Raw genomic sequence first — 27,320 nt, forward strand, 5'->3', positions numbered from 1 at the left:
TACTTGGAATCCAGTTCTGAGAATAATATATTGTCCAGAAACTAACTTTTATCTTCTTCCAGTAATGTGACTTTGCACTAGTGTTCTCAGTTAGGTTAGAGCTCTCACAATTCCCCAGAACGTGAAGTACCCAGATTTGCTTTTCAGCCTTTCATTTAAAGACATCTCCATACATACAGCATAACAGTGTTTTTAAATAATATTATCAGGATTAGTGTGTCGCAAAAAGTCTAATTGCAAATGTAAAACCTTGTTACTTTTTACTTTTTGCCTGAGGACCCCTTAAAAAACGTGATGGTTAATCTCAAAGGGTTTATCCTCTAATTAAATGTTATAGATAAATAAATTCTTACTAAGTGCTGGACACAAAGACAACTATTGATTATTTTCATTATCAGTTAATCTGCTGATTATATTCCTATTTAATCAATTAATCATTTTGTGTAAAAGATGTAAGAAAATAGTGAAACATGCCCACACAGATCCACAGACCAAGGCGGTGTATTTAAATTGCTTGTTTTAAACAACCGACAGTCCGAACAGACAGAAGTAATATGGTGGAACACTATCAGCAAATAATAGGACCACACCAGGGTTTTCCCTACCATTATAAGGCTTAAGCAAGATTTATAGTTCTAAGGAGGCTCCACGCAGAACTTTCACCGTAGCCTACGTAAGTGCCCTGAAGTTTATAGTTTGTGCGTTGGTGTGTGAGTCGATCTCTTTCAGAGAAAAGCAAGGCCTGCATGTGTCTGTGCGTGAGGAGTGTGTGGTAGAGCGAGTGAGAGAGTGACGACGATTAGCTTCGGAGCGTGTACTGACTCTAGAGGCGTAGTGGGAGAAACAAAGTGTCTGCCCTGTGCTTTCTGACCACGGTGGAAAATCTGTAGCAGGAAAAGTGAACCCTCTCTTTGATTTCATGTTTATGGAGAAGGAGAACCAGGAAATGAGTAGGTGGAAATGTTTGGCGTACATAGCCACGGCGTCAATTTAACGCTGAACCATAAATCACGTTTTAGACGCAGCACCCAAGCCAGTTTGGGCACCACCTAAGCCGAACGAATATAAAATCAATATGAGCATCAAAACTAAATAAATTACTTTTCTCAGATTTAATGGTTGTAGTTGGTCCCCAGTGGACTTCTTTAGCAAGTTTTGTCTTTAAGCTTATTGAGTGTTTTTTTTTTTAAATTATTTATTAATTGCTCTAGCTTTTCCAATGTTTTAGACACATATATTGTAATAATAATTGTCCGAAATGATGTGAAATTGCGTTTTTGTTATTTTGAAAAACCTAATATTTCTTTCTCCGAATACATACCCCTTCCACAAACCTAGGGAAAACACTGCACACCTAAATGACAAATTCACACACTGTACAGCCAAAAAAAAAAAAAAAACACCACATGCCATTTATACTGCTACAGCTCTTTGTCTGTGACCACACAGAATTTGCTGCTGGATGTATCAGCATGAAAAATGCCAGCAAAGCCAAGAAGCTATTTATCACATCCGAAGAACTGATAAAGAAACTATTCTGATGTGCCAGGGGATGAAATAAAAAAAGAGATTTCAATTCTGAATGTCAACCACTATTTCATTCATCTGTTGTCAGAACTGTATGCTCGCTGAAGGTAACATATCAGAGTCTGACAGGCTAACGTCAAATGTAGTTGCAGGGAAGTTTACAGCAGCTCTTTAACAATGTAAGAATGTGCACCTCAAGGCCTGCTGCAGCTAGCTCTTCACCCGTGCCCACGCCTGATTAGACGGCACCATTAATGTTTGCTTTGCCTCATGCGAGGAAACAATATACACTTTTAGTCTTCAGCTAAGCTTTGACATCTTAAGAGCTTTGCACTGTGGATTCTCCTTGGTGTGAGGAAAGTCCCATGGTTGTCAGGTGAGGCATTTTACCACACCGCAGAAAAGCTCATTTCACAGTGCTATGGGCCTTTGATTTATTAATAATTTGTACTGAGAAGGAAAATGTCATTTAGTCATTTGAAATCTACTTTTTAGCTGACCCAGAACCTGTTGTCATGTAAACTTTTTAAATTCAGGATCTGGGAACTGAATAGACAAGATGCTCTCCAGCAAAACTGCTAAATGATCGGCTATAACATGCAGTTACTATTCTCTCCTGAAGAATATAAAACACATTCTCAAACTTTCTGTACTTGGAGTGCGTATCTTCAGGTCAAACCGACATTTGTACAAAAATCTTTGCTATTACCACAGCTCCAAAATTTGCAGCTGCTGAAAAATAGGACAGCGTCGGCTTTCTCAATCTCCTGCCGACGCAGACAGATCATTTGTGCTTACACCGCTGAGTTGAAATGATAGTTTCTAATGTAATGTCATGGTTGTCAATAAACAGAGCTTAGCAGCAGCAATGTTTCAGAGTTTATTTTTGAAGAAACAGCTTATGTGCATTTTATCTATGGTCCCAAATTTCTCCTTGAATTAAATTGTATGTGCTTTATGTGTTATCCATTCAGATTATTGCAAGTGAATCAATTTTGGTTAAGGAATTTAGTCAAAATAGTAAAGACCATTTAAACAAAATACAGTATGCAATCAAAGGCTATCATATCAGTCATACTGAAATATGACAAGTTTAACTAGCCAATATCTAAATTTCAAATGTAAAACCTCCCTCAAAATGATTATGTGCTTAAAAAAAATACTCTGCAGTGGAGGAACTGCAAATTTCCAGCATGCACCAAATTCAAGGAAGTGTGTGGGATGAATAATAAGTACGAAACAACATGTTCTGTCACTGCTGCCCTCTTGCCCTCCATGAGCTCTCCCTGCACTGTGGAGATAAATAGAGAGCGGGTCCATTTCCCTCCGGGACTTACAGGGTGCTGATATCGGAGCAGAGTTGCTGACAGATGTTATACCACGACTGGTTGCCATTTGGCTTTAGAAAATAGCCATGCCAACAAACACTTTCAGTTGATCCATCAACTTTGAGGCCAGAGTGTAACAACATATCCACCCTGCTGTGTTCTCACATATATACTTTCCCAGATTGTTAGCGGAGTCATCAATACAAGCTTGAGTGAATAATCTTTTTTTTTTTTTTTAGACCAAAGATTAGACCCATGCAGTCCATAACACTCAATTTAACAAGCTGGCCCAGAGTACAGCACCTGTTGGGGCACTAAAGTTGCTTCAATGCTCCCTTCCCTAACTTTTATTATAATAAAGGATGTCGTAAGTCTCAAATTAATTGCCTCAGCTCTTGGTGCAAGGAAGTTTTTAAAACAATACCAGCAGCTGTGCTACTGACAACCTATCTGCCAAAAATTTAAAATTTTAAATACAGTGGGTTTAACTTTTCTTGCTGAATGAGGCAACAAACAGAAGTTCACATGGGAAGTATAACAACAGTCAGCTGTAGCACTTTTAAGCTTCAGATTTAACACTTAAAGTGCTCATATTATGCTCATTTTCAGGTTCATAATTGTATTTAGAGGTTATATCAGAATAGGTTTACATGGTTTAATTTTCAAAAAACACCATATTTTTGCACATTACTGCAGCTCCTCTTTTCACCCTGTGTGTTGAGCTCTCTGTTTTAGCTACAGAGTGAGGCATTTCACTTCTATTCCATCTTTGTTGGGAGTCGCACATGTGCAGTACCTAGGTCAGCACTACTAGCCAGTCAGAAGCAGAGTATGAGGCCGTGCCATGCTAGCAGCTAGGCGAGCATTATAACGTGTTACAAAGTGACGTACGTTCGTCACGGAAGTAAAGGCTGGACTACAATAGAGCTGTTTGGAGCAGTTTGTGAACAGTGTTTTCTGTTGGAGATAGTAAGTGCCTTTGGGGTGAACTTTGGGCTTTTTCACTTTGTAAACCTATAACATGCACAAAAAAGATATATAATACAATAAAGGAAAAGGGGAAAAGCCAAAAAGCATAATATGAGCACTTTAACATCTAAATGTTATGTCAGAAAGCTCCACTTCTTCAGTATCATGCTAACTGCAGGCTGCTTGCCTGCATTGGCTTGTCTCAGACCGCATTCAGATAGCCTCCTCATTTATTGGAACAGGGGGTTACGCACAAGCAAAATAAAAATGCAGGGTCATTTATAACTAGAAAAACGTGGGTTTTTCCATTTTCATCTGGACTAAAATAGAGCAGATCCATGTTGTAAAAAATACAGATAGCTAAAAGCAGTTATTGATAAATCATCTTATAATAATATTTGTATAATTTTTGTAACATTAAGAAAACATTCATCACACCAAGTAAGAAGTTGGTAAAATGAAAACATGTTTGTTATAGTCATGATTCATGATTACTGATGAATCCAAATATTTAAATAATAGAACAAGCTTTGGTTTCTGGTATTTTCTTAATAGAACTGGTGGCTTCTTTTACAGGAAACATATGGGAAGATACATCACAGCAATCACAGTCTTCTTTAATACAATCTAATTTCACACATCACCATGCAGATGTCTTTCTTATTAACATTAGATCATCTCCCCATGAGTACATTTGAAACCAATTATAAACGAAAACACAGCAAGCTAGAAGATTGCTCCCATTTTCTTTAATCTTCTTTGCTACCTAAATTGTAAGCCTTTTCTGTCAATAACGTAGCCAGGCCAGCTTACAGAGGAAGTGTACCGCTAGTTATTAAGAAAATAAATAACTTTAAAAAAACTATGAAGGCTCATATGTTCTCTGCAATTATTACTGGTAATGTTAAAGAGATGTTGATAACCAGTTTGTTATCCTCAAACCATATTGTAGGGAGAAATTTTGTTTTGTAACATTGCCATGGTTATTATATCCAGAATCATTGTTTTTATTTAGATATTAAGAAGCATTGGTACAGTATACTGGTCTATAAGGAAAAATAAAAAGGTCATCAGACTGTGGCAGATTTGTGAAATTATCCACTTATGAAAGTGGACTTTTGAGTTAATAATTGACTATACAGTACAGCATTCTACGTATTATATCTTCCGTTTCAGTGTCCTCAAATGTTATGAATACAGAATTGTACAGATAAAAATGCTGCTTCTGAAAGTGATGCTACGCTTTAAAAAGTCTCACTTTTTTTGTTGGCTTTAGATCCCTAACACATTTTGGTAAAACTGTATTTAATCTACAGACGTCCTGACCAGAAAATATACAGCATGAATTCTGTAAAGTTGCTTTAGCTGAAAAACTCTGAGAAACTGCTTGAGTGGTCTTTTGAGATGTGTGTAATCCTTGTTTTGAGAAATCATTACTCAAATTTCTTTTAGCCAAACTAGTGGTAGGGCTCTATATTCATGCATTGTAAGAGTCCTCTAATATTTGTCTTCCCGTCTATGTATGAATGAGAGGCCAAATACGTCTTCCAATGTAGTACAGACCAATTTAGCAACATTACAATATGCAGCCTCAAAATGCACCACAAAATAGATTCAAAACTCGATAAAAACATTTTCAATAAGGTTATTCATATTGCAATGTTATTGCATTTCATTCCATAACACAGGGTTTTTTCTATTTTCCTTGTCTCTCAGTATCTAACCTGCTGTAGACACTTATTTACATTAGCAGAGCAAAGGCAGACAGAGCAAGCGTTTGTGTGCTGCTCAGTGATATCTGAGAGGAGAAACTTGACTCTCACCAACCTCACATTTAACCACCGTCCAGCCTCATTTTCCAACCAGTACATCATGGTGAACCCAGGGCTCATCATGTAATCCAGATCAAAGCTGGTCTCAGATATTAACCTGTAGACTCAGCAAGTCCCTGATAGGTTGTACAGGCTCAGACACATTCATGTGTTCGAAATTTTAAATGAAAATACACTGTACACACACATACTGTAAAATGCACTCCATTTCCACAATGTTGGCTTATAGATGTGGAAAATGACACATGCTCGGCATAATAAAGACAAATTACAAATGATACATAGGTGGAATTGGGGTCATTTATCTTCTCCCCTCTAATATGAAAGCCAGTCATGTGGTTCAAACCAGAAAAATTGTCGGTTCAATCCCGCGGACCGGCAGGATAAATCTGGGTGGGGAAAGTGAAAAGCAGTATTTTCTATGATTTGTGTTGTTTTTACCATGTTGCAGGCAGGAGCAGGTCAGTTACTGTCTGTAAAATAACCTGAGCCATCCCCATAATATGGCAGAGAAGTATAACATTTGGTAGTTTTGGGCTATCTTTGTGGCTCAGCAGTCTATAATAATTATAATGGGATATTATACTGTAATTGATCCCCAGAGGAGAAATTAATTTCTTTTTATCCCCTCAGCCTTGCACAGTGGGGTAAGAGCCAGCGACAGAAGAGCGCCTTAGGGACTGTGTGGGATTTAGGGTCCTGCTCCAGGACACTTTAGCAAGGGGGTTGCTGGAACAGGGGACTGAACCTGGGCCTTTTCTGTTCAGGGTCAGTGTCCCTAATGATTTCAGCCCACTCTCTCTCCTATTCTCCTATCTCGAATTTAACGACCACTCTCCGGCAGCTACATTTCTGATAAGTGGGGCAAACACAATCTGTGAATAATGTACCAATATCAGAACACAGCACACTTCCTGCAGTTCTTCTATGGCAACATTTTTCTACCAGAGATTGGTCAGGATTTTACATGTTTATCCGTTACTGTTTTTCTTGTTTAAAATCAATTCCATCCATTTTCTCTAACTCTCGGGGGCCCGAGTGTGTCCCAGCATGCATTGGATGAAAGTCAGAGAAACATTGGACAGGTTGCCAGTTTATCACAGGTCTCTGATCAACTGATTTGCATAAATCATTTGGTATACAGTTTACTAAATCAAAACGGGATATTAGTTATTTCCGTATTTAGTGCTGTCCACATCAAATTGTTTGGGTTCACAACATTTTTCATGAATTTGATCTCCTCTGAGAGTATTTGTATAATGTGAACCACTGTGATCACACCACCGAGGCTGAGTGTTGCTGTTCTGTACATTAGACTACTGGTCAGCAGCCAGACAGTATATACGGGACTATCAATGAATAGATGGAACAACACTACTGTTTAAAGCAGATGGGAATTCAAAGCTCTGGGCAGCTCAAACATGCTTTCTAATTATTAACTGATTGTGTCTGTTGCCTAACAAATTATTTGCAGCCAAAATAAACAGCAGCTACACTACCAAGGCTGGTTTTAGCCTGCTATATTAGGGTGGGCTGGGAGAAATATTAGGTGGGCAACTTGGGCTGGTAACCCAGAGGTTATGTAAAGGCAAACACAGGTGACAAAAATATAAAAACAAATTTAAATATAATGCAGGCTCTCAGGGATTCTGTATTGCTTTAAAATATTCATTCTCTGATAGCTCAACTTTTCTCATTTCATTTTTATCTCTGCTGCGTTATATATCTGCGTCTATATCCACGACGTTTCAATTCCGGGATTGCTCGGGAAATTCCGCTTTTCGGCCGGATGTCTGTAACCTTCCACTTTCTTTGTGTTGGTTTTCTAAACTCCAGTGGATTTATGAGGACTATGGTTAACTGCTCCTCAGATCTCTGCAGGGTAAATCCAGACAGCTAGCTAGATTATCTGCCCAATCTGAGTTTTATGTTGCACGACTAAAACAACTTTTGAACGTACACGTTCCACCAAAACAAGTTCCTTCAAGAGGCTATTTTGCAGCGGCACCGTGGCTCTGTCCAATGCTTAGAGACGCCCAAGACGATGGTGATTGGTTTAAATAAATGCCAATAAACCAGAGCATGTTTTTGTCCCATCCCGGAATGCTGTGTGGACTCGCCAGACCCTCCTTCGCAGCGCTGTGGAGGAAGGTCTGGCAATGCGAGACTACTGTTGAGTTAACACACATGTAGACACGGTTTACTCTTCCTTCCTGTATGGTGTCTTTTGCTTGGGGAAGTAACCTCTTTAAATGTGCATGTGGCACATATGTGTTTGGCAGCTACGGTGTTAATGTTTTCATTCAGTGTTCATTTTTCAGTGATTTTTCAAACCTACAGCGATTAAGAATTATTGAAGCAACATTAATTTAGTTTTAGATCTCTGTATTTTTGTTGCTAGTACTGTTCTCCAGCTGCAAATTAAGCCTGCCTGTGAAGGTATTTCCACACAGGGCATCCCAATAAAAAGGGTATTTATTTACCTGCACCTTCCCCACAACGCCCACCTGGGTGTATTTTGTGTGCTTCTGCACTACTTTTAAACAAGCACATGAGCTGTGGTGCAATCGGCCATAGTGCCAGGGAATATTTAATGTTCATGACGGTGCAGTCTCTCCCACGGGTGTCAAATGAGAAGGAATATTAGTGTTCTGAGCTATTAGGAGACCAGAGACCTAGGCTGACAATGGAAGACACAAGAGAGGAGGCTCGCAGTCTCCTCAGCAACGGATATTTTTAGAGATAGGTTTTGAGAAGTTGCTCATATGTTAAGAGTGGTATAGGATGAGTGTTGGGAGAGAAATAAACTGCTCATGAAATTTTCAGCAATATGTGCTGTATGAAGGATGCTTTGCTTAATACAGTAGATTTGACTTTCTTGGTAAACGTTCATGGAAAGATAATTTATTGAGGTTTTGGCACACTTCAACAGGTCATTGGAAAAATGACCAAAGTAGCTTAATGTGAAGATTAATTAAAGTTTTGATTCAGTTTAAACCTTAATGCACATTTTTTCAGTTTGGTGTTACACAATACAATGTTTGTTCATCTTCACATAAGTTTCTGGTAATTTTGATATATAACTATAATTAATCAACGACGATCCTGTACGTCTCTGGAGATGCAAACAATACGGTAAATGGTGGGGTTTTTTTCAGGGCTGCTACACATTTGCAATTAATTGCTTTATAATTCCTCTATTTACAAAGTCACATTAGGTGGGAGATGGTGGTCTGGTTCAGTTTAAGGGAAGTCTGATTAGAAGCGGTGCGCAGACAAGAGGAGGGGGAGACTCCCTAATTGTATCCTTTCCGGTGGCAAACTGAAATCCAGCACAGTGTTTTATTGAAAATCCGATGCCTCATAAGAGACTTGTTTCATTAGAATGTATAATGCAAGGCCTATAATTACCAAGACCAATTAAAAGCCACTTAGGTTGTATGAAAATGTCCCTTAGGAGCAGCTCTGCACAGCTACATTAACTGTGTGAAAGATATTTCAGCATGCAAACACTGAAGAAAACATTATTATGAAGTTTGCATGTTATGCACTGTATGTATCTGTGTGTGTCATGAAAACAACTGACATAGTGAACCTTGAGGGTAGAGTGTAGAGTTCGCTACAGAACAGAGACAGAGAAATTCATACTTGAGCAATTATGGATTGAGTGTGTTGTTTAGTATCTGCTCCCTGTCATGGGGTTTGAATTGGGGTCCTTGAGTCAAGGGACCATGTCTTTGACCATCCTGTACTTAGAGAGGAATGGGTGGACAGATGCATGGATGAATGAGTAGTGTTAGCAATAAAGCAAATGGCCGTGTCTACCCTACAGGCAACAGAGTTGCAACACTGGGCCCATGGAGTGCCTTGTTCAATGTGCCTCAACTCCCACAGGCAGGGTTTTTATCCCCCTGGTCCTCTTGGTGTTCTCTCCAGAGGTTAAGCAATGCTGCAGCCTGCTGCTACTGATCTGAGAAGAGAAGGAAAGGAAGGGATGAGTGCGTTACTTCCACACAGCAGATGTTGTGGGAATGGGGGACTGAAGTACCAGTGAGGCAAAGACATAGAATCTAATGATTGATAGTCTTTGAGAGCAGAGAGCTACCTCTATGCTGCCGCTGCTAAATTTCCCATGTGCCTGTCTGGGTAGTGTAATGACACAGAAGTAGACAAATAAACCTCTGCTTCAGTTTAATCGAAGCCTAATTGTGGTCATATTATGCTTTTTGTCTTTTTCCCTTTCCTTCATTGTGTTATATATCATTTGTATGCATGTTATAGGTTTACAAAGTGAAAAAGCCCAAAGTGCACCACAGAGGGACTTACCATCTCCAACAGAAAACACTGTTCTCCAAACAGCTGTATTGTAATCCATCAAAAATATGGTGTTTGTTTTAAAGTTAAACCATGTAATCCCTTTTCTGATATAACCTCTAAATACAATTATGAACCTGAAAATGAGCATAATATGAGCACTTTAACATATTGTGCCCTGTGAAATGGTTTGCTTGCATATATTTTAAATTGTTGTTCAGTAAAACATCTGCTCGGCTCAGGCACATATTCATTTAAATAAAAGGAGAAGATAGACAGGAAAATCAAATGATGCCTCCAATGTAAATTAAAAGAGTGATGGAATTGAGCACACAAAAGTAATTAATCAAAACTGAATGCAGTTTTGATCACTGTTAAGACTGCAAAAAATAGCAACCTAAACAACGTTTCTACTATTGGATTGTGTCTTTTCATTTTACGTTTCCATCTCCACCTTATATCACCCTCAGGTCAGGCTAAAAAAACATGTACGACTGGTCTGAAGTATGTGTGAGGTGGGAAATGCATGTTTTTTCGTTTAAATACATCTGGCCGCAGTTCATTAAGTTTAACATGTATGTGGCAATCTTAAAAATTTCCAGACTCTTGATAAAATCCGTGTTAACTGTGATATTCAAGTTAGGTTTAGGAACTGGGAAAATAAGGAAATTAGGGGTTTGATGCGACCGTGATGAAAAAAAGTCTTGCCTGCGTGCAGAAGGAAACATCCCCCAACAACAAGACATGGGCCAGTACACACAAAGGAAAGAGTCTATTCCTCCACGAAGGAGCTAATCCATTAACCAGCCAAGTGAATGTATGAGTCTGAAATGTCATGCTCTAGCTGTGACATGCATCACCACAGGAAACCCATACATGCAGCCTATCTGAAAAAAAAAAAAATAAATAGTTTGAAGAGAAAGGAAACATCATTAAAATCATCCACTGTGTACAATCAGAACAATGTTGCAGACCACTGACTGAAGCCCCTCACTGACTTAACAGGAAGTGACTTTTGTACCCATGAACAAAACAGCCCAACATCATTGTTAACGTAATGGCATCCCCTACTCTTTACTCATGTTTCCAGTTTCCCAATCTGTTATTATTATAGTATCTGAGCTGGGGCCAGGCTTTGTTTTATGGTGTGAGTCTGGCTGCCATGAACTGAACTAGAGGGCATTATTCCTGCATTGATTGTTCATTGGGCTGGCTTTGTACTGGGTCACAAAAGGGAAATTCATTAGCATGCACATACTCTCTGTGGCATTTTGGCAGGGCGACAAAACAGTTATCCTGAAATGTTGCATTGGGAATTAAAACGCCTTTGCTTGTTGGTAACCAGGGAACATCCTCTGTTGCCTTTCAACTTGTGTTCAATACTAGAGCATTTCTAAGAGCCTGAGGGCTCTGTTAAACTGATTTGAGGGGAATTACTGTACTTTAGGTGTTGGGCTGGCCAGTGCCTATCAACCTAACCAAACTAATCTATGACACTAGACAATGCTATGGGTTTACCAGTATGTCATTTGACTGAATCATTTAGAAATATATGTTATGTATTTAATATTTCTTCTCTGTCTCTCTCTCAAAAATGGCATACTCTTCAGGCAAGAAGAAGGGTTGACATTTAATAAACAGTAGTTTTTACAAAATGGAACCACCTATGTAATAAGAAAAATGACTCTGAACAAATGGAAGCAGTTTTCAATTACAAAATGTATGTACTTCCAAATGCTACCAAATCCCCCTGGTCTCACTGGCAGGTCCATAAACTAAATTGATGGGTCTCCATGTCTCAAAGTTGCCTCTTGAGGTCCAAGGAAAGATTGTTTTTAATACTTGGCATCCCTCATGCTGTGAAATATTGTACCTGTGCACATTTATTAGTGCATGTATCATAAAAAGTCAAGATGATTGAAAAAGATTTGTGTGTTAAAAGAAATAAGAAAAAAATCCAAGAACCAAACAAATATTTCTGGTGACCAAGAGTTTGAAAAAACACATCTGGGACTGCAACATTAATATGCATTTAACATTAAAATGTCAGTTAATGAGATCGGTTCAGGAGTTTTACAGAAGAAAAGGCAGTTTTCTTTTTCTTAAACCCATTTAATTTGGAATTTTTTTCTCTTGTGCCTTCCAATTAGGTGGTCTGTGCATTTCCCAGTCCGTGAAAATACCACGTGAGCCAAGGACTGGAGAGTTTGACAAGATTATACGCAGGCTGAGTGAGAACCCCAACGCCCGAGTAGTCATTATCTTTGCTAATGAGGATGACATCAGGTGAGTGCAGTGGAATCCTACTTGCTGTCAGTTAATACAACTTTAAACCTGACTTATCTCAACCACTTTTGACCACTCCTTGATACTGCCTTCATAACATTTACCTGCCATTTTGTTTAGATAAAAATACACTGAGTTTTGATAAGTTGAAGTAAAGCTGTTTAAGAGTTTCCAAAATCTGCTAAAATGATAAATGTTTAGAAATGTCTTCACCTGAGGCTCCCTCTCCAGCTGGCATTCAAATGTCACAAATGTCTCGTGTGCATAAAGAAATTAAATTGTGAAAACAGTCTGCTACACGCATGTTAATATTTATGAGTCATAAATGCCAATATGATTATCTTTTGGGGAAATTCACAGTTTCTTTAGCTTTGTCAGAGACAATGTTTTCACAGGTATTTCACACAAGTAAAGTAGTTAAGTAGTTTTAAGCACTAAGAAATGGTGTGATCTAATGTAACACAATGGAACAGCCATGCTGTTAAATAACAGCTACCCACTGGTAGAAATCATTATTAAGTCTAAGTACTATACTTAAGTATAATTCTGAGGTACTTGCTCTTTACTTGAAGTTTTCCACTTAAGCTCGGACAACTACTCTGTTGTCCCCATCCATTCTGACCACACTATAAGAAAGTACAACAGTGTCTCTGCTTTCCTTGCGGAGACACAAATGTATCAATTCAAATTCATTATGTATTATTAAGACGGATAGTCCGCATTGAGAACCAGTTAATTAGTTGTAGGCTGAATCAACACACACAGCACTGTTGTGGCTTTGTCAGGGAAAGGGTTTCCCAGCAGTTAGTAGGACAGCATATCCCTGGTGGAAGTGGGCGGTGATTTGGGGCCGTCTCTTGATGATGCACAGGGCAGAAGTCTCAGTGCTCATTGACTTAATCCGGTCCTGATAACGGGTAATAGTCTGGATATATAGTAATTACAGAAAGCCAGGGGGATTTCAGAACTGCAGGCCTGCTCTATCCTTGAACCCAGTCAATGTGAGCTGGCCGCAGACTAGTAAGAACCCCAAATTGTCTACATAGAAAGTATAAGAAACTTAAGCCGTTTTGAAGGAGCTCTATAATGTGCTACTTAAATATTTAAATAAAATACTGCCTTTTCTCAGCCTTAAAGAGAGTTTGTGGTTTTGCTTTTTCTAATCTAGGCACATAGGTAGGTTTGTCCTTCGCTGCATTTGCTATGTGGGAAAACAACATGGCTCTATAACATTAAATCATCTTGCATTGTGCGCTTTAATTATGTGAACATTTAATTCCTCCACCTAATTTTTTAAATATCACATATTGCATTTGTCATGTTCAATTAATTATCACCTGAAATTCTAACTTAAAATTAGGTAAGTAAAACAAGTTTTGTTGCAGTTTTAGTAAAGTTTCTTGTAATTACAATTTTACTCAGTAAAGAACTTAATGTGAGTTGGAAACTGAACCTGGTAAAAGGTTAAGAGAAATGTACAGTACTGTATACGCCCATCCACGACCTCAACGCAACACCTTTACTTCTCACTGTGTTAGACGTTTCAGCCTGTCTAGTCCTGGCTCTGTGATGTAATATCCTCCTGTGGGAAAATCCATTTTTCACATTTTTCCTACATGAAGCATATAACTGCATCTTAAGACATTTCATATTCATTCCACTAAATTTCTGAAGACCAGACACTGGGAAAAATCATTAATAATCAAAACATATTCCCTGGGGCCATTAAACTACAAGGTAAAAAGACAAAGTTAGAGATGACTCATGCTCGCCCACTCTACATATTACAAAAAACTGTAGTAATTATTTTTACAACATTGTATTGTCCTTTTTTCAACTATAAAGTCTTATGCGAGATGTTAAGACGGCCATGTAAAAAAAGCTGATTCAAGCAGCATTGGGGAGATATGAGGGTCGGTGATGCTTCACATGCCGGGTGGCTGTGTTTAAATTTTATGTTGCTGTGCTCAAGCTTTCTTGATGTAACGCTACAGAAGAGCTCACTGGCAGTTTTTTACAGCACCCCAAACTTACTTCCATTGGCAACAAGCCTGGACAAATGTGGCAAGGGTGACATTCTGCCACAGCCAAGAAGAACTACTCTGCACTGGGAATGGATAGTGTGTCAATGGTGGCTTTTTAATTCAACTAAAGTGCCTCGGTGCAACTTTGTCCAGACTCAGAATGGGATATTCTAGTTATGGAATCACCTGTGTGATAGCTACATTTCCTCTTTACAGTGCATTTAAAATAGGAGCCTTCTTTCATTGGTAATTTATCACCGATATGCATGTAAATACAGAAAATAAATGAAAACACTGACAACACAACATTATATGGTACAATTAAACATTGCTTTCTTCCTCTATCCCAAAGGCGGCTCCTTCAGGCAGCTAAGAAGGCCAATCAAACCGGCCATTTCATCTGGGTAGGTTCAGACAGCTGGGGATCCAAAATCTCCCCAATACTGAACCAGGAAGAAATGGCAGAAGGTGCTGTCACCATCCTACCCAAACGACAGTCCATCAAAGGTATTCATGACACACTTCTTAACTTTACCTTACAGAAGGCTCATAACCGTTTATTTTCTTACATCAATGTTTTTTTTATGAAATAAAACCTTTATATGTCTGCTACTTTTCTGCTTATTGCAGCGTATGTTTGCCTCCACTAATCATATCTCCCTTCTACATTCACGATAAATTATTTTTAGTGGGATGGACTTCAGATGGTCATTAATGTGTTGTACTGTCTGTTTTCTGCCATATACAGTCACATTGGACATAAGTGTTATTGCTGTTTCTTACCTTTTATATTGATTAAATCAATATTGTACCATATCGGGTATATTTTCCTTACGCTATTATTGTATATATAGAGCTACTGATTTTTGTTTAACAATGTTGGGAAAAGATGTTGATAAAGTGGGAATAAAACGGCCTATAGATAACGTAGCCATGTGAAAACATAAATATAGTAGATTTGACTTAGTTTCCATGTCATTGGATGATGACATACTCCTGTATTGCAAAAGCTTCTGTTCTAGCTGGGCTTTGGGTAAATACTCAGCTCATTTGGAATCATCACCAAATGTAGCCACTATGACTAGCCCAAAATATAGTTTACATTTTGCTGAGCATATTCAAATGTGAAAACGTGATAGATTAAATCCTAACAGCATCTTATTTCTTTCAGGTTTTGATCGCTACTTCATCAGCCGAACACTAGAGAACAACAGAAGGAATATCTGGTTTGCAGAGTTCTGGGAGAATAACTTCCAATGCAAGCTTAGTCGGCACGCTGTGAAGAAAGGATCTGGCATCAAAAAATGCACAAGTGAGTCTACACTCAAGAGCAGAGAAGGCACTCGGTCAATGGAAAGCACTCAATCAACGACCAAGTATATTGATTGGGTTTGCTGCAAATAGGCTACTGTGTGTGTGTGTGTGTGTGTGTGTGTGTGTGTGTGTGTGTGTGTACTTGGTATGCATAGGTATGTGTATTTGTCATCGGGGAGAAAACCATAACGGCCCTCTAATTTAGGTTACATGTAATTGGTGTAGATAAGTGAAGGAGAATCTCTAATTTCGTCCGAAAGAAATATATGTTCCCATTACTCGTCTCTTGGTTACTTCAATTTGCAGCGGGTGACAATATCAATCACAAAACTATGCCACCGCATGCGCTGAAAACATAATCAATATTACATCCAAATCAGCCCATAAGAAACAAGCTTTCAGGTCATTAAAATCACTAGGCTCTCCAGGCCTGTCTTTCATCCCAGTGTGCAGCGCAACGCTGCATCTCAAGTAGTGCAGACTGACTGAATTATTGCTGGCACCTGTAATATTTCCAGGCAATACATTCCTCATGTGTATGTTGGAGTGGCCATGGTAACAGTCAAGTCAACATAAACTATGTGCTGGTTACAGAAACAAAAAAATAAGACTCAGTCATACACATTACTCTAAACAAATTTCAGGTGGATGATATTTCTAGTACACAAAGTATCAGTGTGATATGGTTTAGAAGAGTTTGTATGCCATCAATCTCCAAGAAAGGGTAGGACTGTTGTGTTCATATATTTTTGAATACAAATGAGAAAACACCCACACACTGTCTAGCTGACTGCTGGAATAATGAGGTTTCAGCCTTTTTTGACCTTCGTCAGGTATAGCATCACAACAGTTCCATATATTTACACATAGACTACCTCAATTATCCAATCTGAGGACTATGGAAATTGTGCTGGTGAACAAAACACCTTGAGTGAACACAGACACACAAACAACGATCCAGGTTAGTAGGTGAAGAAACATCATAGCGAAGACCAGAAAAGGATGAGAAAATTACAAAAGTGCCAAATCATCATAAATCTTACATTATCCAACATAAAACATTACAGCACATTCCTTTATGTCGCATCAAATTATCTAAAGGTAAAAAATAGAAAATGACAAAAGGAAATGAGAGCAAGATCATAAATCGTACAGTAACATTAGGGAGAAACTACAAATCTAAAATAAATATAAAATACTCTAGTTGTCTTGCCAACCTAGGCGATATGACAATATATATCATCAAAACGATACATAAAAATGTCTACTGTATATATTATTCTGTATCGATTCTATCGCAATGTTGAAAAACGTTCCATAGCCTATTGTTGAACCATAATGGTGATTATTTAATATGGATGTAAGCAGTGTATACTGATATAAGATACAGGAATGGTTCTTATACCAGTTTGTGATGATAAATGACCTCTATGACTTTGAATGATACATAAGAGAACTATTTAGCGAAAGGAAAAAGTCTTCAATCTCAACACATTTGAGTACAGATGTTGCATGACTTGGGGTTGAGTCTTTTTTGTGATCCTCGTAAGGAAGACAGAATAGCATAGTCAGAAATGACAAGTTGCTGTTTAAGCCTCCTGGAGCTACTAAGGCAAACTCATATTAAGATTTCAGTATCACAATGTTCAGAGCAGATGGTATAGTAGCTCTGCAGACATTTCTTTACTGAAATGATTGGTTTGTTGTATTGTGTGTTGGATTGGAATTATTAGATTTGGCTTTCTAATCCAACTATTATTGGACCCTGCAACATCAGAATATAACCAAATACCACAGACATACTAAATTGGTACACAAGATGAACTGGCAGAGCTAAACAATTAAGCACAGATTTAATTATCATCTCTCAGAGAGAAAAAAACAAACAGTGTGTCCCTTGGCAAAAAAAAAGATATGCTTCCACAGTTCACAATTTTTACAGGGAAGAGGTACTATCATTTCACTCAGATCCTTTTGCAAGTACCATGACTATACTCCCCATTGTTCCTTTTGTAAGCATCATTATTTCCTGTCCCCACTTCGTTTGTTAGGCACTATAATACTGTATTGTATAACCACACATAATACCTTAAGAAGTTACAAGCAAATAATAGGAGAAACTTTTAACCTAAAAATCCTATATGTTGTTCCTGTGATTATACAACTTCAGTTTTTTCAAACAACACACTTAAAAAGTAGAAAAGAGGAAATTACTCACTTAAAAGATCTGTGTAAAGCTCCCACCAGGGATGGGAAAATGGTATTCTTAAAGTACTTACGTGATTAGATAGGCATGTAATTATTCTATTTGTGTGGTATCAAAGCTTTTAATCGCACAATGCAAGTCACTGGCAACTGATTTATGGACCATAACAGCATGGTCAGGTCATTTTCCAGGACTGAGACATTAAAGTGTATCTGACTTAGACAGCAAAGAAAACAACACAGCGTAAACGTATTATTCAGGTCCTATTGCTGTTGTTTCTCCCAGTGTTCTTGTATCTGCTGCCCCGGAGGTCAAGAAGATTTACTTTGTAGCCTCAGATGTACAATGTAACCCCTGACCCCACAGATCATTTTACTCCTCTGTGTGAATATTCCAGGGTGCAGCAAAAATACTATCTTGAATACCTGAACAGACCATAGCCTCCTTATTTTAATTCTCCGAATGTGTTAAAATACACCCACTGTACTATACAGAGAAACAACTGTCAGTATAACACAATACAATTCAACAACTCCCCAAGTAGAGGAGTTCAGGTACCACGGGTCTTGTCCGTGAGTGAGGGGACAATGGAGATTAGCCGGAGAATCAGAGTACTGCATTCGCTTTACCGCACCGTTGTGACGAAAAGAGAGCTGAGCCGGGAGGCAAAGCTCTCGATCTACTGGTCAATTTTCGTTCCTGCCCTTACCTATGGTAATGAAGACTAGGTCAGGACCGAAAGAACTAGATTGCGGGTACAAGAAGCTGAAATGTTTTTTTTCAGGAGGGTGACTGGCATCTCCCTTAGAGATAGGGCGAGAAGCAAAGTCATCCATGAGGAAATAAAAGTACAGCCGCCGCTTTGAACGGAGCCACCTGAGGTGGTTAGGGCATCTGATTACCCCTATTTTCCAACAGGCCCGTCTGCGGTGCATTCCGGCAGTACCATGACCCCCGAGAGCAATCGCAGTAATTCAAGTCAATGCTTGGTACTCCACCAGCCGTGACGCGGCGCGTCCCAGAATTGTTCGAGAAGCGCTTCCCTGCGCCGCTAAAAATGCATGCCAGGTCTATTTTTTACGCGAGCCGTGGGGCGTTTGAACAGCCGGGCAGGAAGTGGAACAGCGAGAGCATCCAGTCAATTCATCAAAATTCAGTCACATTAAAAAAGGCTTTTAGGGTGAGGACTAAGCAAAGAGTTTGGCAAATTTAGCGCCATCTCGGGTGACGGCTTTAGCTGAGGTTGCTGTAGTGTCCAACTCCAAATCCAATAGAGCAAGACTCCAAACTCTCTAAAAGATAAACATTGCTCTTACTGTGTTCAATGTCCCATGTTCAACGCTTCAGCATTTGGAGAAATCCAAATCTTGACAGTAGGGGTGTGCAATATGATGCTATTTGATCATGAACGTTAAAAATGTCTCCATGATCTACCTTTACATTTGCCTAGTTACGGTTGCTAAGCTATGGTTGGACAATCGCTGCTTACCAGATAGGTTGAGCAAACAATTCCAATAGCTTTTTCTAAATTTCAAATTTGAAAACTGTGCTATCAAGCTTTTAAAAAGGGTTCCATTCTGTTAAGACCTTTCTATCAGTGTCATAACAACATAGTTTTAGTTTGTCACTGGTTCAAATGTGAATTGTTTGGTGTGTAGAATCCAATTATTCTCAAGTTTGCTATCAGATCTGCTCAGACAATTCACTGTACATCAAACTATTTCATGCTGCTGAACCAGAAAACGCAATCCTGTTTTGCAGAACACAATGAATGAGAATCTATGATACAACCTGAGCACTTACAAATTGGTAATAATAGAAAAATGTTGCACAGTATCATGGCATTAGATTCTCCTTTCTCGTCACAGTGGCACAGGTCAGAAATGATGCAGTGAACAGACCAACTCAAATCTAAAGTCCTCAAATCTAGACAGAAGTTTGTTCAGTGCTTTAGCTTTTGTATCCTAAAATATGAAACAATACTAGAAAGTAGAATACAGTATAGAGCAATTTGCCAACAATCTAACCACTCTATGCAGCATCACCTATAATTCATTACTGGTCATACTGGGCTGTTGGCAAAGATGAAAGTCTCTGCATGGGTCCGTGTGACGCTTATCAGTTCGATTTTCTAAGCACAGACAGACATTTGGAAAAACAGAAAAATGGGTTAAAATATCCAATTTTTCATTTTTTCCGCCTTGACAAATTAAAAAATTGGATCTTTAACTTGTTTTTCCTATTTTCTGTTTTTATTCAGAGGATCAGAAATTTAGAAAATTACATCTGGGCTCCAATTATTCAATACTGCAATGATATTCTCTCCCTCGTTCCACCTAGTTACCAACGACTGGTTAGCTATTCTCGTGGGTGTGTCTGGATGTGTTTAGGCGGTCATTCAAGAAGACTCGGGGCAGTCATGTTGACTCTGGATAATTACGAGAATATAATTTCGAATCTTGTTGAGAAGAGGGGAGATGAATGTTCGGATGGTGAATGAATGAACAACACACAGCACAGCAACACGATCCCTTTTTTCCTTTTGAGTCTGACCATCACAGCGCCACCTTTCCCTTTTCTTTTTTGGCTTTCCACCATTAGATATTATTGAAATAAGAGGCTGTTGCGGCCCGCCACACGGGTTGAGCAGAGGCTGCACAGTTTGACCAACGCGGGCAGCGGATGGTGTTGCTAAGAACTTGCAATGTAGGCTATAACTTGTATCAGACCGGGCAGTACCGGAAAACACTACTGGCCCACCCGGAAAAGTCCCGACTCTCCCGACTGCCACTCCACCTCCGAGTGGTCCTGTGTATGGGCGGAGGATGACACTTTAAATATAGACACTAGGCGATCTTGATTCAAGTATGTGCTGGATATCGACAAGCGTTTCACCTCTTGATGAACGTTGAATGTTTTTGTATATTCAACTTCCAACACGTCATCCATTCTCATTCTGTCTTTAGGTCTGGCTGCTGTGCTCGAGTGGGGGGTGGGGCGGAGCTAGGCAGAAAGAGGGAGAGAATATCATTGCAGTATTGATTAATTGGAGCCCAGACGCAATTTTGTAATTTTCTATATTTCTGATCCTCTGAATAAAAACAGAAACTTGGAAAGACAGGTTAAAGATCCAATTTTTTTTTATTTGTCAAGGCAGAAAAAAATTGGATATTTGAACCCATTTTTCTGTTTTTCCAAATGTCCGTTTGTGCTTAGAAAATTGAACTGATAAGCGTTACACGGACCTGCATGGGCACAGCCTCTTGTTTATGTCATTTCAGCACGCATTGAGGTTTAAAATTTGAATGAAGCAAACTGGCTTGAGTCATTCTGTTGCTTTGCATCCCTGCAGACATGAGTCATCAAGGCTACCAGACACGAGTACATGCCTGCATGCATGCTTAATTGTTCACTGAAAACATCAAGAACACCACCGAATTTATCTTAAGTTGCAACAAGTACAGTATATCAAGGTTCGAGTAAAAGATAAGCCAGAGACAACAACAAAAAGACGTTCTCTTCACTGTGGAGAAATTATGATTGACCTGCAGTGGTTTAGAATATGTACTCTGTATAATGGCAATGGGGAAAAGATATCCTGTTTGTTATACTCAATTTCTTACCTTTGACATTTCCTATAATTAATTATTGTTTAAAGGCAGTTTAAACTCATTTGCTGTACATAGCTTGCAGCTGCAACAATGAGTTCCCTTCATCTGAACAACTGTGTCTTTGGACGCTATGAGGACAAGCACTGTAGTCTATTTGTGTCCCTTGGGTGATGATGCCCAATCTTCTTAATTAGAATAACAAAATGGGAGAGGGTTGTAATGGTTGTCAACCACTGTTTGTCAAACCCACTAAGGCCACCTAAGGAAATCATTTGAACTATTATTCTAGAGACTTTTAATGCCAAAAAAAACCTACGTTAACCAAAAGTGGATGTCCCTTAAAAGTTTGCCTTAAACCTAAACTATTTACTGTATGTTTTGTAATACATTTTGATGACAGCATAATTTCAGTTCAGTTAGGTGAAGAAAAGTAGCAGTTACTGTGACCTTGGTAATGTGGCACAAAATGTGTTAACACCAAAATGAAATTGAGGTTATATTTGACTTAAACTCTGACACAGTCTAAGATTCAATAATTGAACACGCATGACAGGGCTGCAACTAAAGATTATTTTCATAATTGATTCATCTTTGAATTGTTTTCTAGACTTATCTATTAACTGTTTGGTCAATGGGAATCTTTACTATAATGTAAGATAAGCAAAAGCAGCAAACCCTAACATTTGGAAAAAGTTGAAACATTTCTTGAAAATTGACCAACTTTGTCAACATTAACTACGCCCTTCCAATAAAGAACCATCCAGGCTGCTCTATCATCTAAGCACATTAGTTGGACAGATAGCCTATAATTCTCAGCATCACAAAGAAAAAAATCACAGTGTGCAAGTAATAAAATGAAATCTTTGCACCCCTCTAACTTGAATACAAGGGATGCAATTTGCCTCCATTGAAAGGAATATTGGCGAGCAAGAGCATACAGTGTGACCTGGAGCTTTCTGGAGCATTGTGTTCTTTCACAATCTCAAGGTTTGCCTTGATGAAAACTTTTAAGGCACTGATAATAAAAAAAAAGATACAGTCGCAAGGTTTCATCTTCATTCACATCAATGCTTGTTTTGCACTGCTGACTAACCTTCCTGCAGCACATTTCAACATCCAGTTCCTGTCTGTCTTATGGAGGATATACTTATCCATAATTCAAATTGAAAGTCCAAAGAGAAAACGAAAAGAGATTGAATTAAAAAATATCATTTTACTACGCTATTACAAATAATCATGCCATAATTCAATTTAACAAAAAGTGACAATGTCAAATGTAAAATGCAAAGCTTAAATATGAATGCTCAAACTGAAATCTTAAACTGAAAGATGACATTGACAATCTCAATGGAAATAAGAAAAGAAAAACATCAAAATATGAAACTCAAAATGTGAAATGAAAAAGCTTAAATGGAAATACTTAAATTAAAATCTCAAATAGAATTTTTATTTTTTTTATTTTAGCCTTTGCACTTTATAATTTTCAATTTGAAATTTTATCTTTTTAATTTTACATTTGGCAATTGACCTTTGACATTTTAAGATTCACCTTTTCCATTTTGATCTAGCGTTTGGCATTTCAAAAGCGTATGTAAAAGAGGAGGCGTGGCCCAAAGGCTGGTGGGAGGGTCTGAAATGGAACGGGTGCAGAGGCACCTTATGGACAGCAGGGGGAGCTGACTGCTGGGGAGCACACTGTCCGCAACAAGAGCAAGTTGAGGGAGCAGGATTGTAGGGAGGACTGTTATTTATAAGGCAATGGCTTCAACTCGGTGAAAGTGATTTTACATGTCTGTCCATGTGGCCTCACACACAAAATCACCAGGACTAAAAAGGAGCGTTAACTTTTTTGACATTTAATGACATTTTTTCCACATCCCTTCCTGCTTTGGGTTTGATTGTATGTAAAGCACTTTGTAAACAGTTTTTTTAGAAAAGTGCAATATTATTATAACAATATAGCAATCTGCTTTTAGTAATAATTATGTCTGATATGAGTTTTGATCACGATGATTAAAATGATTAGAAAGGAGGAAAAAACAAACACTTCTGCTGCACTTTTTCCATTCTTTTTTTACTTTGACCTGTTTACGCCCATTAAATCCTTGAAATCCTTTGTATGAGGTCATAACCTATGACACGGAATCACTTATTGCTTCATTTTAATGGGCCAAAAGCCTTTCCTGACTTGCTTGCTTTGGACAGTGAGCGGAAACTGGAGGAAACTTCATACAGGACCTTATGGCTGTGTGCTGGAAGTGCGAACCTCTGAGGCATCTTGCATTAATTACCAAATGTCTTTGTATATCTATGTGTAAAAGAGAGAGAAAAATAACAGAGTGGTTCAGAGAGGGAGACAATAAAATGAGAGGCTGTGACAGCCACAAAAACAGACAGACTGCCTATCCATGATTCCCTTTGCCTGTAGCACATTTACAGAATAACTGGCAATATTCAAGCTGCTTAAACACTCAGAGCCTTGTCACGGATGTTAAATTGCCTCTTTTCAGCGAGCAAATACTGGGGGAGCATATAGATAAAAACACCAAGACAAACAAATACTATTCAGCTGTTTAAAGCTCAAACCTGTTAAAATGAAGGGTCTCTGTTGAGATAAGACATGGCTGCCACAGACATCTTACAACAGTGCGTGCAAACAAAATCTGATTTCACTTTATCAACTGCTTCATGTCGCTTTTTGTTATCTGGACATGATGCACTGTTTACATCGTCCTGTGTTGTGTTCGTCTCGCCACAAACCCGTGAATGAGAAAGCGAAAAGGCCAAGCATTTGCTGCGTACTATTGAAGTTAACCTTAATTGAAAGCAATGGCACAAAGGACTGAAATAATGCTACCTTGCATGCTTATTACAAAATGTCAGAGCAATAACATTTCAGTAATTAAAAAAAACAGCCTGCAAAAGCACAGTGTGGCCAATTTTCACTAGAGCATACACATGAGCACACCACATTGATCATGATCACTCTTTCCACTTTTCCACATTGTGTTATTGACATTAGCTATTATTCAGAATGACTCTTTCATTAGTGCTACCGATGAAATGAGGTGCTGTAATACAAATTCCTCTATAACTTGTTATAACATGTTTTCCCCCTTAAGCTGTGTAGAGTTCAAAATCAGGTGAATTAATTATTCTAAAAAAGCATCAAGATTCAAAGCACAAAAAATGGTGTCAGTGTTTTTGCTTTGCCTTCAGTAAGTTCTTAACCAATTTTCACAAAGAATAAAAATTTCTCAAATGTTATCTGTCACTTCAACGATCACTTGTCTTCCACGTTACTGAATGCAAAATGTCGTATTTCCAAGGGGGGGATTCGTTTCCAATGCTTTGTCATTCACATGCTTTTAAAATACTTGTTGTAATGTCACATTAAGGTAAATACAACTGCAGACAACACATTTTAGAGTGCACACATCTATAATGTAGTCCTCATGGATTCATTGAGAAAAGGGGAAATAAGCAACACATTAGAATGAAGGAAAAGCAGAGTGTCTGTATTTACCTAGCCATCACAGCACTAAAATCTGTGATAGAACTGGGGACCGTTTCAGGAAGGAGGTTTAACAAACTCTGAGTCTAACCCTGATGTCTGAGTTGATTTACCCTGAGATGGGAAACTCTGAGTTTTCGGTTCCAGAACAGCTGATATGAGTTGGTTCAATCAACTCAGAGTATGTTCACGCACGTGCACCACCACAATAAAAAGGCAGTATGAATGGAGCCATGATACTATGATTCACCATGGTAACAACCACAAACAAACCAGTCGGTGGAAATACTCATGCGCACATACAGCGAGTTTGAACATGTATTTCGTTAAAAAAGCAAGACAGCAGCTGCTACAACAGAGAGAGAATTGGTGTGGGAGAAAATTGCTGCTCGAGTCAATGCGTAAAGCATTAACAGTGTAACGTAATGCGACACAAAGAATCTGCTGGGATGTTAAAGCATGTCTACGATGGTGGATGTTAGTGATATGAGGACAGATAAGGTATCTTCATATCTGATGGACTGTGAACAAATGTGGAAATGAAAATACATTTAGTCGGGACTCCGATATCATCTCCCGACGTAAACTCTCTGTGAAGTAGGCCTAAAACAGCTTTTTCCTCAACGGGATCGTCGACAAAAGGACATGACGTTTGAGAAAAAAACGTTTTATAATCTGCCTAACAATAAGTTTTATTTATTAAGTTTTGATTCATGCAGATAACAAACTGCATTAAAATGTGCCTGATACAGACTGAATGAATGAATGAGGAAATGAGAGAGAAGAAACCTTGAGTTTCTCTCAGTCTCTGACAGACTCAGTTACCATAGTAACTGACTGAGTTTAAGTTACCTCTCTTTCTGAAACAGAAAACCCAGAGTTTCCCTCATCTCAGGGTTAACAAACTCAGCTTTTTGTTATTCACACATAGGTATCCTTTCACGTTCATTACGGCTTCATTCAGACACAATAGCACATCTACTGAAAAAGCCACAATGCTGTGTTGTTGCTAATGTTAAATGCAAAAATGTTATTGCAAAAAAAAAAAAAGCCTGTTCTCTCACAGGCTGCATCACTGATTGATTTTAAAACTGATTTTGACGTTGATAAATGACCATCGTGAGTGCGAGGGACATTTGTCTCCACTTCTCACAGTGAATCCACCTATATGTTTTGATAATGAATCAATTGTATTATAATAATGCATTTATTAGTATTTAATATTTTTTATTATCATCAAGTTATTAGAGCACATTTTGCCACCCGTTTTAAGAACTGACAGTTTACAAGCATTGGATGACAGGGCATTGTGTTGGGACTCGTTATTCCTATGAGCTCACATGTTGTACGTGAAGCAGTTTGCTGGGTATTGATAATTACTGAGGGTTTTTTTTTAAACCTCTTTTGCCGCAGTCACACCACGATGGGGAGAAACGGCCGTGCTTATTCCGAAGTGAGACCGATGTTAAATTGCCATCAGATTAACGTAAAGAGGTGCATACATAAAAGGGGTGTATTTCTACTCCAGCTGTTTTAAAAGGATGGAATTTATTTAATCTTGCAGTTTAATTCCAGTCACTTCTTGCTCTTTCTTGAAGCGGTAACAGTGTCCTGCCGTCATTCTTCCTGCTCAACCTATCTGGCAGGGCATTGGTTAACAAAAGCAACAACCCCAGCTATGATTAATATACACCTGTCATAACTAATTACATTAATACTGAAGAATGATCAGACTTATCTTGCTGTGTCTTCCCCTCCACCGCTCTTGATAAATGGATGTGAAGTGGCACGTGACTTTGTGGGGATAAACACTAAAAGATCATATAAACAAGACCTGAGAGCGTCCAGACAATGGCCCCAACCTTTGCTTAGTTTAAAAGTTGGTGATTCTTGAATATCTTGAGATGTTTGCAAGATGCCGCAAGTAATGCAAAGGCTTTTAGCTGCATCAGGTGAGACAGATTAGGTTATAGAACACCAAAAGAGTCTTGTTGAATAATCTCGTTTTATCAGGGAGCGACTGACCATTATGAGAAAGGCTGTGATTGACGTATAAAAGAAATAGCATATAATCAGTGGTTAACATGCACAACTCAACACGATCTCTAAATATATTAAATATGGTACAGCAATGATGGAATCACAATTGAGTAATCAAGCCTCTTGAAAGGCTATGATTTGCTTGATTTTACACATCTAGCAATCATTGTTTAGTTCTTACATTTTTGACTGATTGTGGAGCAGCTTTTTTGTTCTGAATATTATGTCAGTCACATCAAATATTCTAGTCTCGGATGTCATGATTGCATTGACTCAGCCAGTGAAACACAGCATGGGAACATCTATAACTTAAACTAAATCAGTGATAATATTCCTTCAAGTGTTTATGAATGCA

General features: G+C 38.5%; 1 protein-coding gene across 1 annotated transcript in view; it reads left to right on the plus strand.

Moving 5' to 3' along the window:
• The window catches only part of LOC144520341 (metabotropic glutamate receptor 4-like), a 151,327-nt gene that overhangs the window by 100,813 nt on the left and 23,194 nt on the right, over positions 1–27,320 (plus strand). The window contains exons 3-5 of the mRNA XM_078254013.1: positions 12,121–12,256; positions 14,633–14,787; positions 15,452–15,592. Coding sequence (XP_078110139.1) covers positions 12,121–12,256; positions 14,633–14,787; positions 15,452–15,592 — 432 coding nt within the window. The remainder of the gene's footprint in view (positions 1–12,120; positions 12,257–14,632; positions 14,788–15,451; positions 15,593–27,320) is intronic.

This window comes from Sander vitreus, chromosome 7 (assembly GCF_031162955.1).
Source record: "Sander vitreus isolate 19-12246 chromosome 7, sanVit1, whole genome shotgun sequence".
Classification (NCBI taxonomy): domain Eukaryota; kingdom Metazoa; phylum Chordata; class Actinopteri; order Perciformes; family Percidae; genus Sander; species Sander vitreus.